Consider the following 12614-nt stretch of genomic DNA (forward strand, 5'->3'; position numbering starts at 1 on the left):
CATCCTACCACAATTTTATTCCATTCTACGCAAAGCGGCTATATCCTTACGAAGTCTCTGGGGCCTTACGGTTATTGCTAGACTATACGCAATGAAATCAGTGACGAACTACTATGGAGGGACCTATACCAACCGTCTTCATGGACTCGGAAATATTTTCTAACTTGTCATTAGTGCGGTGGCTTATGTATATACCTATTTTCTCTAGAAAGCTAGATTTGGCTTGAGGACGACAAGACATCTGGGAGATAGCCTTGATAAGACTGAAACCGACTTTGAGTATTTAAAGCAGGGTCTTTGCCGGATATTCAACTTATGCCATTGACATTTGAGGCTTGCTCAGATATATCCCGAGAAATATCGAATTCCCCCCAAAAAAAAAATACCAAAAATTCCTAAAAAAATTGCGGAAAATTCCGATGAAATCCCGAAAACTTCCGAAAACACGATCTGCATTCCGAGAAATTGCAAAAAAGCCCTGGAAACAATCTTGAAAAATTCTCCAATAAATCTCGAAAAAAATCTTAATAACGCGAAACATTTCACTTCTGTTATCAAAGCCAAAAACATTAACACAAAAAAAAAAAACATTTTTTGTTTAAAATAATTGTATTTGCGTCTAATTTTTTAAGGCCGAAAATATGTTTTAATTTTTGCTAAAAAAGTTTTGTATAACTATTTTCGGTTTCCATAAAATTATTAAATTCACGATGCTATCCAGATTTGCTAAAGATTTTTTCAAGATTATTTTCTGAACTTTTCGGACTACTTTGCGATATTTTTGGGATTTTTCGTTATTTTATGGGATCTTTACGAACTTTTGCAATTTTTTCAGTACTTTACGGGTTCGGGTACTTTTCGATTATATACGGTATTATAACAGCAATATTTTTTTAAAGTCATAGGAAAATCAAATTCTTGATTTAGAGGCGATTATATATTGAAAAGCTAAGCCTCTGCGGAATCTCTAATTAAAATCGCACCTAGTCCAGTTAACGAAACAATTATTTTCTTATATAATAAAAGAGTTGAAGGTGGTGGAGAGCTCAAAAAAAATTGTGACCTACCTTCATGGTACGTATTTTTTTTCAAGTTTATTAAAATTACATACATCTTGTTACATATCAACTCCGCTTCATTTTGAAAGCTTTAAGAATCTTGCACTTTGTTGCATTAAAATTCACCGCTCAATTGATCACCAACAACACGCCCCTCATTATGGCGACAAAATTATATACAATTTCTCAAAGAAATTGATCGCTGCCCTGCAGTCAAGAACTGTCTCTTATGCTCTTACTAGTTTGCTTGCGCTTACTTTTTACACACACACATGCACAGCCTACACAAGCAAATGCCGCGTAATCGAAAGGCCGCCGCCATGTGGCAACAGGTGGGTGAGCCGTTTGTTGCCGAAAGAAAAGTCAAAAAGAAAATAGAAAAATAAAAACGAAATTGAATTGCAGCAGAGCCAAAATTCAAAACACCTACTTATTATTTACATTACCTGCCTGTGCAGGTACTTAAATGCAGTATTTTTCTGAATGTTTATAAAAAAATGTATGTATGTGTGTATGTAGGAGTATCTTTGCCTTTGCCGTCTGCTACCAACAGCCAATTTAGTTGGTTGTTGTCATCACTGCATGTTGCGGAAATTACAGTTATTTGTCATACGGTTTTTTTTTTCATTTTTAACCTAACAAGTGCATATGAAGCACGATTTTGGTTTTTAAATAAGTGTCTTATAAGACTTCGCTTCATTAAAATTCTTATTGGAAATAAACTGTATCGAATTGTAATTGTTCCAATTGAGTTTGTTGAACATAAATATTTTATGAACAATATTTAAACGGAGGCGAAAGATGTGAGCTGCATATGTATGAAGGCGACTTGGCTATGAAGTTGTCGATAACCGTTATATACGAGGGAGCATGTGGTATTTACTGTAAAACCTGGCAAAGCGAACTTACTACAATAATCGAAAAAAAACAAGAAAATGACTTGGGTTAATAAAAAGACTTTTGTCGGAAATTTGGAGCGTGTACTGCAACTAGACGAATTTTTTGCCACTGGAACACTAAGTCGTTATCCAGACTAACAATCACACTGAAGATGGCACAATGGCTTGTCTCCAAACCAAATTTTACAGCGGATGACGAAAAATCGTTCCACAATACATCGTACCCCTACCCTGTCGGAAACACCAACAATGAAAATGAGTTTTTTTTTAAGTAAAATTAATTTTTTTTTAATTGTTAAATTTTATTGTTAAAAAAAATATATACTATAAAAATTTTTTTATTTTCATTTAACTTTTAGAATTTTGTTTTATGTATTTCCTACTTTTTCAATATAATTTTTTCATATTAAATTTAATTTTTGAATTCATTAAATTTTTAGAAATTTATCTATTTAATTTTTTAATTCATATTTTTTTAATGCAATTAATTTTTGAGTGCTTAGATTTTATTCTTTTAACAAGAAAAATATATCTATTTTTTTCAGTTTCATTTAATTTTTAGCAGCTTTTATTTATGTATTATTGTTTTTTTTTTTTAATATGTTTTCCCCCTTTTCCAAAATAGTTTTGTTTTTATTTTTAGCTTTTATTATTTTGGAAAAAAATATACATACCTCTTGCTTAATACTTTCTATTGGTATATAATTTGCTCATTAAATAAATGAGTACAGAATTTAAAAAAAAATAATAATTTTTGAATATTTAATCAAAATAATCCTGGCTAGGATTTTTTCAGCCCAACCACTCGCGAAATTATTATTAACAGGTTAAATTTCATACAAAATAGATTTTATTCATTAAACAGATGGGTGAAGGTCGTGTCCTTAGCGGATCTTAGACTATAAGGTATTTAGTCGAAAAGAAAAGGCATATGAATCGCGAAATTTTATCTACTCATTTGCGCTCAGTGCACTTAGGAAATCCATATTTATATTTTTAAAAGTTATCGAAATTGATAGTTCGATATGCTAAAATTGCATTCATCAAAAGCTGTAGACCTCTTAATGCATTATAGGTTAATTAAACGACAACCAGACATTTACGGTTATTTAATATGCAATTTTTTTGTTGTTACATTTTACCCTTTTTTGACCTCAGCTCAGACGCCAACTTTTTAAAACCATAAAGCCCATAGCCTTCATTGTGTACTTAAAGCGAAGCCTTAGCAATACAGTTATTTATGAATGTGAGTCTGTATGTATGTATGAATGTAGTATTCATAAGCGCCATGGACCCATACTCGTAATTGCCAAGGCGCCACACTATTTTCTCATTTGCATTTTTGGTCTAACGAACGACTGACTGTTTTTTTTTGATATGTTTTCTGCCAAATGTTTTTTTTTGTTTGCCTTGTTTGTTGCGGTTTTCTTTGTTGTTGTGGCTTTCTTTTTTTTTTGTTGTAAAATGCAAATAACTGTGCGCTGCGTAAGTTTGCGTTCAGCATCTGTGTGTGGCATATTTTGGATCCCCTTAAGAGTTGCAACAAAATATATAAATAAATAAATATTCAAATGCTGCTAAGAAATGCAATTGCAATTTGAGCGGTTAGATATTTGTAAGTGCATAAATACTCGTATGCACCGACGTTTTTGTTGACGTTTGAGACTCTCACTGTGTGGTTTGAAATTTTCGGGATTTAGGAACAGTTTAAATATTTCGGGTTTGGGTCGTGAATTGGGGATTCTCTCATGTATTTTGATGCCCGGAACACAAATCTGATGTGCGTTATGCTCTATCACTCCAAAATTTTTCCTAACCTCAAAAAACATGGCGGAAATTTTTTGAGGTTAGGAAAAAATCCTTTCGTGATGGAGCAAAACGGATTTCGGATTTGTGTTCAGCGCATCAAAATACATGAGGAAAGAAAGGTGTAATCCCGTACAGCGAAATTATTTTTTATGGAGCTGTGTAATTTACGGGATCGAAAAATTCTACTTTGACATTGCGGGATCGCGAACTTTTGCTTAGGCAAACTGGTAACCCGCAAGCCTAGTCATTAATGCTGCCGCCGCCAAACGCGTTGTAGCCGTGGCCAATAACAATAACCACAAAAACCACACGTGCTAACACACATACATATTGACATACATATTTACAACTTCATACGTGCATATGTATGTAAGTATGTTTGCTTGCATGTAACTAGAAAATTGAAACACATAAAATATGTGTTTATTTCTTACCGCACAAAAAACTAGTTTATTGGTTTCTTTACAAATGGAATTTTTTTCAAATGTTTTTTTACAAATTAAATTTTTTTTTATTTACTTTACGCTGTCGCGGCACAATATTGTTACTTTTGTTTCTTGGTTTTTCTGCTATTTGCTCCACTACCAATTTCAATTTCAATTTCAATTTGTTGTTTGGGTCAATGTTATGCAAGCGATTTGCATTTATTTCACTTTTGCTATACATTTTTGTATTTTAGTTTTTTTTTCATCCTCTACCTAATAATAGTTGTTAATACTTTTTTTTTATCTCGTCTTGTCATCAATTTTCCTTTTTTCAAACAACAGCTTTTATGTAAAATTTGGTGGTGGCTGGGCGCTATTGATTCATCAAAACCGCATTTTTGTGTTTTCTCAGCCGACAGACGCCAAAGAAATGTTAAGCGATTAGTTCGTAAACATACATACCCACACACACACATATATAAATATACACATGGTAACGATAAGTACGAGTATACATACATACATACATGTGTAGTTAGATATTTTAGACTTACGTATTAGCATAATTTAAGAGTGTTTGCTTTTGTGAACGTGGTTCAAAGCAAGCCTGATAAAAAAGTTATTTAATATTTGTTTTATTAACAGTTATGTTTTTCTTCTTTTTTGCATTCCAGCGTGTTGGCGGTTTAATATTGTATATGTCGGAACTAATGAGGTGCGGCGAGCTGGTGAGAAATTTTGTGTGAATAAACCTACGTATCTATTGTACATATATGTATTTGTATGATTATATAAATAAGTATCTATATTCATACATATAAATAAGTAGAAAAATTTAAAATGCATTAATTTAATAGAAGAAAAACGAATGCGAAACTGAACAAAAATGTTTACTTTTAAATTGAAATAAGAGAAAATACAGTGAAAAAAAGAAATAGAGAAAATAAAATAAAATAAAGCGTAGAGATCTTTAATTAGAGCTAATAAAACTTAGAAACGAATGAAAACTGTATACCTAAGTTTTTTGTAAAAAATTCTAAAAAAAATTTAGTCACGTGAAATTTTTTTCATAAATTTAAACTTTTATTTTTGCATTTTTTCTGTTTGGGGCACCGTAAAATTGTCTTCATTTAGTTTTTATTATGTAGTAACACTTATTTACATGAATAGCAGGAACGATTTTCTTCAAAATTGCTATTTTACATGCACTTTCAACCAAAAAAATTAATATAAACAAATACTAATTCAAAAATCGGGCTCGACAAATAAAGAGATTCCCAGACCGCTTCCGGTCCCCCGACGGGCAGAAAGGCCTTCGAGTAGTGCGTTCTCCGGTTTTCGCCCAACATTCGCTTAGCTAACGCCAATCGTCCACATGTATTCAAAAGCACTGCCACACTCTCTTTTCTTGATGAGACTAGTTAGCTGATGAGATACCGCCGTTTCGCAAATATAGGAGTCACTCCTATATTTTTCAGCATTACTCTTTCACTACTGCATCTTCTTCTTACCAACAGGAAACATCGAAAGCCCGAAAGCTTACACATAAAGTCTAAGTAGTCAGTGTGAGACTTTAACCCACTAAACCCATTACCGTATGTACTGTTTTCTGCTTCCAGTGCTACAGTCGCGAATGTCAACGTTCGTTACAGTCCTGGTGGATCCCATTAGGTTGCTTCAACTTGGAAATACGTTCTATTTGTTTGGTGATGGTGCGGGCTACATCAACTTGTTTATACGGCTGTCGGTTGCCTTGCACACACTTTGACTAATGCGACAGACTTGACGATCGAAAATACTTCTGCCTGAAAAATGCGCATAAAGTCGTACAGTTGGATTGATCTGTTTATTCTCAGGGATTCAGAGAAATCGCCTGCACCTACTCCTTGTTGCATCGGTGTACAGAAGATGAATATATTTAAGCAGAGGTACTAAGTTCCTTACCCCAAACCATGTAGTCCCAAAACATGCAATCCTCTGAAATCTGTCTAGTTTTACATGATTACACTGGTTCCATAAGGCTGCCCATCAGACCAGAGAACCATTGCATATGTAAGATCGACCGTATCACAGTTGTAAATTTTATTTACATTCGTTTGGATTTACGGTATTTTCTTTTTGTTGGCCATAAAGTACTTTTAATACATTGCTTGGCAGCCGGTTATCTGCTCATAAATTTTTTAACGGTCAAAAATATTTTTAGTTGATTCACAACAGCAACAATAAATTTATTTCTATTGTGAAAAAATTTATGGAATTGTGAGAATATGATTTGTTATAACTCCACGCGAGTTGCTTAATGATGCTTAATTAATATAAAAGATACGCTTTATTTTCATTCATAAAAAGGATATTTCATATGCATATATACATACAAACCAGGGTGGTCCTTCAAACATCAACATATAAATTTTAAATTATCAAACAATAAATATTTCGAAATTAAAAAATAAAATGTTAGGGTCGCTACCAGCGTTTGAAAAAAATTAAATTGAAAAAGTCGCGAAAATACGAAAAATAAATTTTTAATTAAAATCTGATAAATTTGAAATAAACTCGTCGAGTTATAGCTGGTCAAAGTAAAACTTTTGTCATATTTAAGCGATTTAAAAAAATTAAATTTTGAAATTTTCGTGGATGTCTTTATTTGTACGTAAAACAAAGGCAAAGGGTGCCCATGATGTCAATATTTAAAGGGCCACCCTAATACAGATATAACATGTGTATGTATGTATGTATGTACGAGTATATGTAGAATTATTATCGCCAACTTTCATTTCGTACCACATTTGTGCTGCGGCGGATGAGCAACAAATTTAAATGAAAATTTCAATGATGCATGCAATATTTACTAAATTTATGTACCTACATACATACAAACATGTGTACGAGTACAAACATACATATGTGCATGAATGTGTAGTTATGTTTTGAAATGCATGCTTGGCACTCGAAGGCAATTAGTAAAGCCAAAATTAGAGGTGAAACAAAAAATATTAAGTACGGTAATTACATTAAATATAAATATGATAAGTAATAAAAGAAGCGAAAGTGTAATTTAACAAAACATTAAATTCACCGTTTCGAATAAATGAGCGAAAAAATATCAAACACAAAACAAGCAGCATTCCCTATGTACATTTAATGATATTAAATTCAATTAAATGCCGGCTTAGAGGTAAAAAAAGCGCAAATAATAATAAAGTATTTTAAGAAAAGCCAAAAAATGTTGGCGCAATTGTACGCCGCAAATCACAACAAATAATTTAATTGAATAAAAAAGCAAAACAGCGAAATAAAAACTAATGAATAAAATAAATAAATTGATTTCAAAAAACTTTATTTATGCATGTAAATAAAAAAATTGCCAAAATAAATGTAAATAAAACAATTTAACTTGCCATAATGTTTTTTTGTTTTGTTTGATTGCTGCATTGTACCAAAACGAATGCCTCATAATCGTATTGTAATATTGATGGCGGTAACGGTAACTAATTTCTTGCATGTTTTTTCTTAATTTAATTCGTGCTTTCGACTTTTTTAGTTTTGTCAGTTTACTATTATTGACCAGGTTTTTAATGCATTTTTTTCGAGTAACTTTTTCGTGATTGTTGATTTTGTCATACGCCAGTGAATATTTTTATATAACGTAAAGCTGCATTACTTATTTATTTGTATTTGTGGTAGCAAGCAAGTCGCTGTAGGTGCGTTTGAAATTAAATTTTGGCGAGAGTGAAATACATAAATGTCCAACAATATACAGAAATTGAAAATACAGCTGGTATACCTCTTTCCGCTCTATACTTAAAGAACCAAAATAGGGAAGTAATACATATGAACATTAGGGCGGATCGATTTTTTTCCATATAATCGCATATGAGGAAAATACTCTACGATTCACTCCGAGCAAATTTGTTTAAGAAACTTTTAAGGGCTGTGACTGACGAAAGTCGAAAGAAATATCGCGATTGAAAAGCAAGCAAGACTTAAAAACTTATGGCCTTATTCATAAAAAATAAAATAGGTTTAAAGAGCTCTATAAAATGACATTTTCATACAAAATTTCGATTTATAAAGCAGTTAAAGTGTTCTTTATTTTTTATGAATTTGGGTATTAGATATTTAAATATCTTTAAATATTTAAATATCTTTTTCTCACAAAATTTTGTATTACCTGATTATGAAACTTCCTCTTAAAATTCGCTGGCCCGAAATTGATTTTAGACGCATAGTTTCTTAAGCAAAATTGCTCAGAATGATCCGTAGAGGATTTTTCGCATATGCGATTTTTGCGTTTTTTGGTCCCCTAAAATTCGTCCCGCCCTAATGTACATATGTACATATATATATTCATAAAAAACACTTATAATCTATGCTTTCCCTATTTGAGAATAGTTTGCGTTTATACAGATCATTATCAGTGGTATTCAGCCATAAAGATATCTAACCTTTTTCAATGGTTGATATCATACCAGTCACAGATGAGAAGACATAGGCCCCCGTATGCAGTGGTAAATCCTTTTTGTGCACGAGTTCGAGTTTGTGGCCTTCCTAGACCGCTTCCACCAGATACACTGCAGCCTTAAATAGGCACGCCGACCCTTCCTCAGCACAAACAATTATTTTGTAGATATCATCTTACACTTTCGCCACGAGGTGCGTCTCCTGACCCCGGTAAGGAACATAGCCGAGATCCCTTGGAGTTCTCTTGCTTCTATTCTATGCATATACCAAGGGGTGTTTTTCGTCTTGACACATTTATCTTTTATGAATCGACATCGTAGGAGAGGTTTCCCTTAAACTGATCCACAACGGATCCATGTAACGGACTGAATGGGCAAAGTCCATTGTTTAGGCCTAACAGAGGGAATTTTTACTTAGGTGAAGCCTTCGAAAATCCTCGGAAGCTAGTAGTGATCATTCCACTTAGCCCTCTCCTGAACCGAGCCGATGACAATCGCACCTTCGAGCCTACTATCTCTTGTTTCTATTAGATAACCAAGTTTTTATAAAAAGATATCGAATAATTTTCTTTTGCAATTTTTGTGAAAAATTCTCTACTTTTTGACAGTAGTTTAAGTATCAGGTACCTAGAACGCGTTCAAGTTTTGGATTAGTTCTTCACGAGAACAAAATACAATGTCAAGAACGCGCCCACAGAAGATCAAAATGGGGAAAAAAGTATTGAGAGCAGTTTGAACGGGAACAAAATGAGAACAAAAGATACGGGAACGTTTCCGTAAAGAACAAATGCGAACAAAACTCTCGGAAAGGTTGTCAAGAAGAACAGAATTAGAAAGAATCTTTCAGGAAGGTTTCCAATAAAAACAAAATGAGAATGCAAGTACCGAGAACGTTTGCAAGGAGGATCAAATAAGCAAAAAAGGCTGGGGAACGATCTGCTAGAGAACAAAATGAGAACAAAAGTTTTGAGAACTTAGCGTTAAGAAAGAGAGGGGCGTCTGCGCGTTGGGAAGAAAAATCGTTTCAGTGAGAATCTCGATTGTTGATTCTAAGCCAGAGGAAAACTGGAACATTTCGACTTTCAGATCGTTTAGCATTAGGGTGCACTGTCAATTCATGGAACAATTTTTAATATTCTGTGCACCAAAAGTTCGTGTCTTAAGTCTTTCGTTACCTAATTTTCGTAGTTATCGTTAGAAAAAAAACTTTTAACAGGCTGATAAATTTAAAATTGACTGGTGCAACCGGGCATTAGTAATCTATCGTATCGTGTATATACCGCTCTATTTATGCATAAAGAGTTCTTTTTAATGAAACGGAAAAAAATCAAATTTTATTAATTAGAGCCACCCTGTAATACAAACTAAGTACATATTTATGTAACTATAAACTTATTAAAATAAAAAAAAAAAACTGAATAAAAATTGTTGAATATAAAAAAAAACTTTAAACAAACCAATTTAAAATTTAGTCTATACATACATACATCCACATTTTGTATTTTAGTATGTGCGTGTTCACACCTTTCCGGCATTCAATATCGCAGCAACACGCGACAAAATATTTTAGCGCTTGGCACAGCAAAGTGGGAAATATTTAAAGTGTGAGATTAACACGCAAAAACAATTTGTTTGTTATTACAGCTTCCTTAAATTACAAAAATAAATAACAAATTACTCGTTACTAGAAGGAAGTGAAAAAGTGAGACAAAAAATACAATTTTAGTAAAAAATCAAAAAAAAAAAAGAAAAACAAGCAAGTGAAAAATTTAGAAAAATAAAATAAAAAAGTCTTCAAATATGCCGCTCCAAGAGCTATGCCATAGCATATACTTTCGTCTGTTAGTGGGTGTGTATAGTTAACGCTTAGAATCATGAGAAGTCGACATAGCGTAGAGCCCACATGCACTTCCGCAGCAGCAGCAACACCGGCGGTAGCAACAGAAACGCATGCGCCGCCAACAATTAAGGCTAAAACCTTAGCCGTTTCGACAGTAAGCGCACAACAACAACAACAACAAAAACAACACAAAAGCAATGCAGTTTCTGTGCAACCGCCGGCGGCGTTAGTGGTCAGTCCAAGAAGAAGCAACAACAGCAACATAAAGCAGACAATCAAAGCTAATCTGCAAGCAATTCAAGAACAAGAACAAGCACAGCAGCATAGCGAGAACGACGAAATGAACGACGTTCAGCAAGAGCAGCAGCAGCAGCAACAACAACAACAAGAGCAAAGCTCAATTAATAATAATCACAATTTGAATAATTTTAGCCCACAAAGCAATAACCTAAACGATAATAATAGTATTAGCAATAATAGCAACAACAACAACAACAACAGCAATAGTAGCCACAATATGAGTGCAAGTGTAAATAGTGTATGCAATACAAGCAATAATCTCTTAAATAATTCAAGTAATTCAAGCAATAACAACAACAATAATAGCAACAGCAACGATAACACCAACAGCAGCATGGAAATGCCACATAGCAAAAATAATGCAAATATGCAAAATAATAACAACATCAGCAACAAAAACAGCAACAGTAATAATGAGAATAAAGCGTGTAATATAAATAATAATAGCAGCAACAGTGCTGGTGTTGGTGTTGGTGCTGGTGCTGGCGCTGGCGCTTCGCTGAAAAATGCTATTAATGCCACACCATTGGCACCAACAACACCAATAGCAACATCACCAATTGTAAATGTAAATACATGTGTAAACAACAATAATAGTAACAGCAACAACAACAACATTAGTGGGAGCGGCGGCGGCATTGGCGAAGGTAGTGACAAAACTTCACCAGCCAACAGTATTGGCGCTAACTCTGCGAAAATTGCCGACCTCACCGCACTGTCTGCTACCCACTCCAATACCAACACTAACATCAATAGCACCAGCAGCAGCGTCAGCCATAGCAGCACTTCATCGACCAGCCTTTTGCTGCGTAAACAATTCATCGCCTCATCGGATGGCAGCAATGCGAGTTTTAGCTCGGCATCGGTTGCTGGCTCAATACAGGTGAGTTGGAAATTTACTTGCATATTTGTTTCAGAATTACACAATCTATTAGTAGGTTATTTGATATTATATATACCCCCCACGCGAGCTTATTTGGTATAATGATGATGGCAATACTGAGGCTTAGGTCTTTAGACCTAGGTTCGACAAAATGTAAATGTCTTTGTAGAAGGACTAATGAGGCAGTCAGGCAGCATATAAAGTTCTAGACCTATTCAAAACAGCATATGGATATGTGCAAAAATGCAATACCCTATTGAACTAATTACACAGGATCACCCTGTGGTGGGTACATGTCATGTGGGTTTTTGGATGGATGGAAACGAAACCAGGCTAAGTAGTTTAAAGACATTCGGCAGAGCAGCAGTGGAATTCTGGCAAATGTCTCTAAGTGAAAAGCAGTGGGGCGTAAAAGTATACAACATAGGAAAGTAGCAGAAGCAATGTGTATCAGCTAAATACGCAAAATCTGCCGGTATGAGGGGCTTGTGACTATATGTTACATGTTGTTAGGAGCGCCTGCTATTCTTCCGGAGATTTTTGGCGATCAAAATTACCGATTTATGAAAGAGGCAGAGCTCTAGCATATTGGGCCACCTACCGATTTGCACCTAAACGCCACATTTTTTTACGGTGTATGAAAATTTTCCTAATTTAATCAAAAGTTGTTCTAAATTATTTAGAAAATCTCTTTAAAAATTACATTTATCACTGATTATTTCGTCAAGGGTCTAAAGTAAAATTTAATTCCGCATATTTTTGTTGCAACATTTTCACCTTCTCAGTCGTGTAGGTAGTTCTGACACTTGATTGGGTCAAATCTTGGCTGTTCTGGGTCTGTTGACCCATTGGCCTGAAATTTGGTATGCCGACAATAAAGTTGTGTATATACAGTATTATAGAAAATCGTAGATGGTCGCCGCCACAAAATGGCGGA

General features: G+C 34.0%; 1 protein-coding gene across 1 annotated transcript; it reads left to right on the forward strand.

Annotated features, from left to right (window-relative positions):
• Positions 1–10528: 10528 nt before the first annotated feature.
• On the forward strand, positions 10529–11677 carry LOC108377102 (probable serine/threonine-protein kinase dyrk1; the record flags this gene model as incomplete). The annotated part of the gene is made up of 3 exons (XM_017633362.1): positions 10529–10848; positions 10927–11163; positions 11398–11677. Coding segments are annotated over exons 1-3 (837 nt in total), but the record flags the coding sequence as incomplete, so codon positions are not given.
• Between the last annotated feature and the right edge of the window lie 937 nt (positions 11678–12614).

This window comes from Rhagoletis zephyria, unplaced genomic scaffold, assembly GCF_001687245.7.
Source record: "Rhagoletis zephyria isolate East Lansing unplaced genomic scaffold, Rhagoletis_zephyria_1.1 Rzeph_scaffold_11467, whole genome shotgun sequence".
NCBI classification, from domain to species: domain Eukaryota; kingdom Metazoa; phylum Arthropoda; class Insecta; order Diptera; family Tephritidae; genus Rhagoletis; species Rhagoletis zephyria.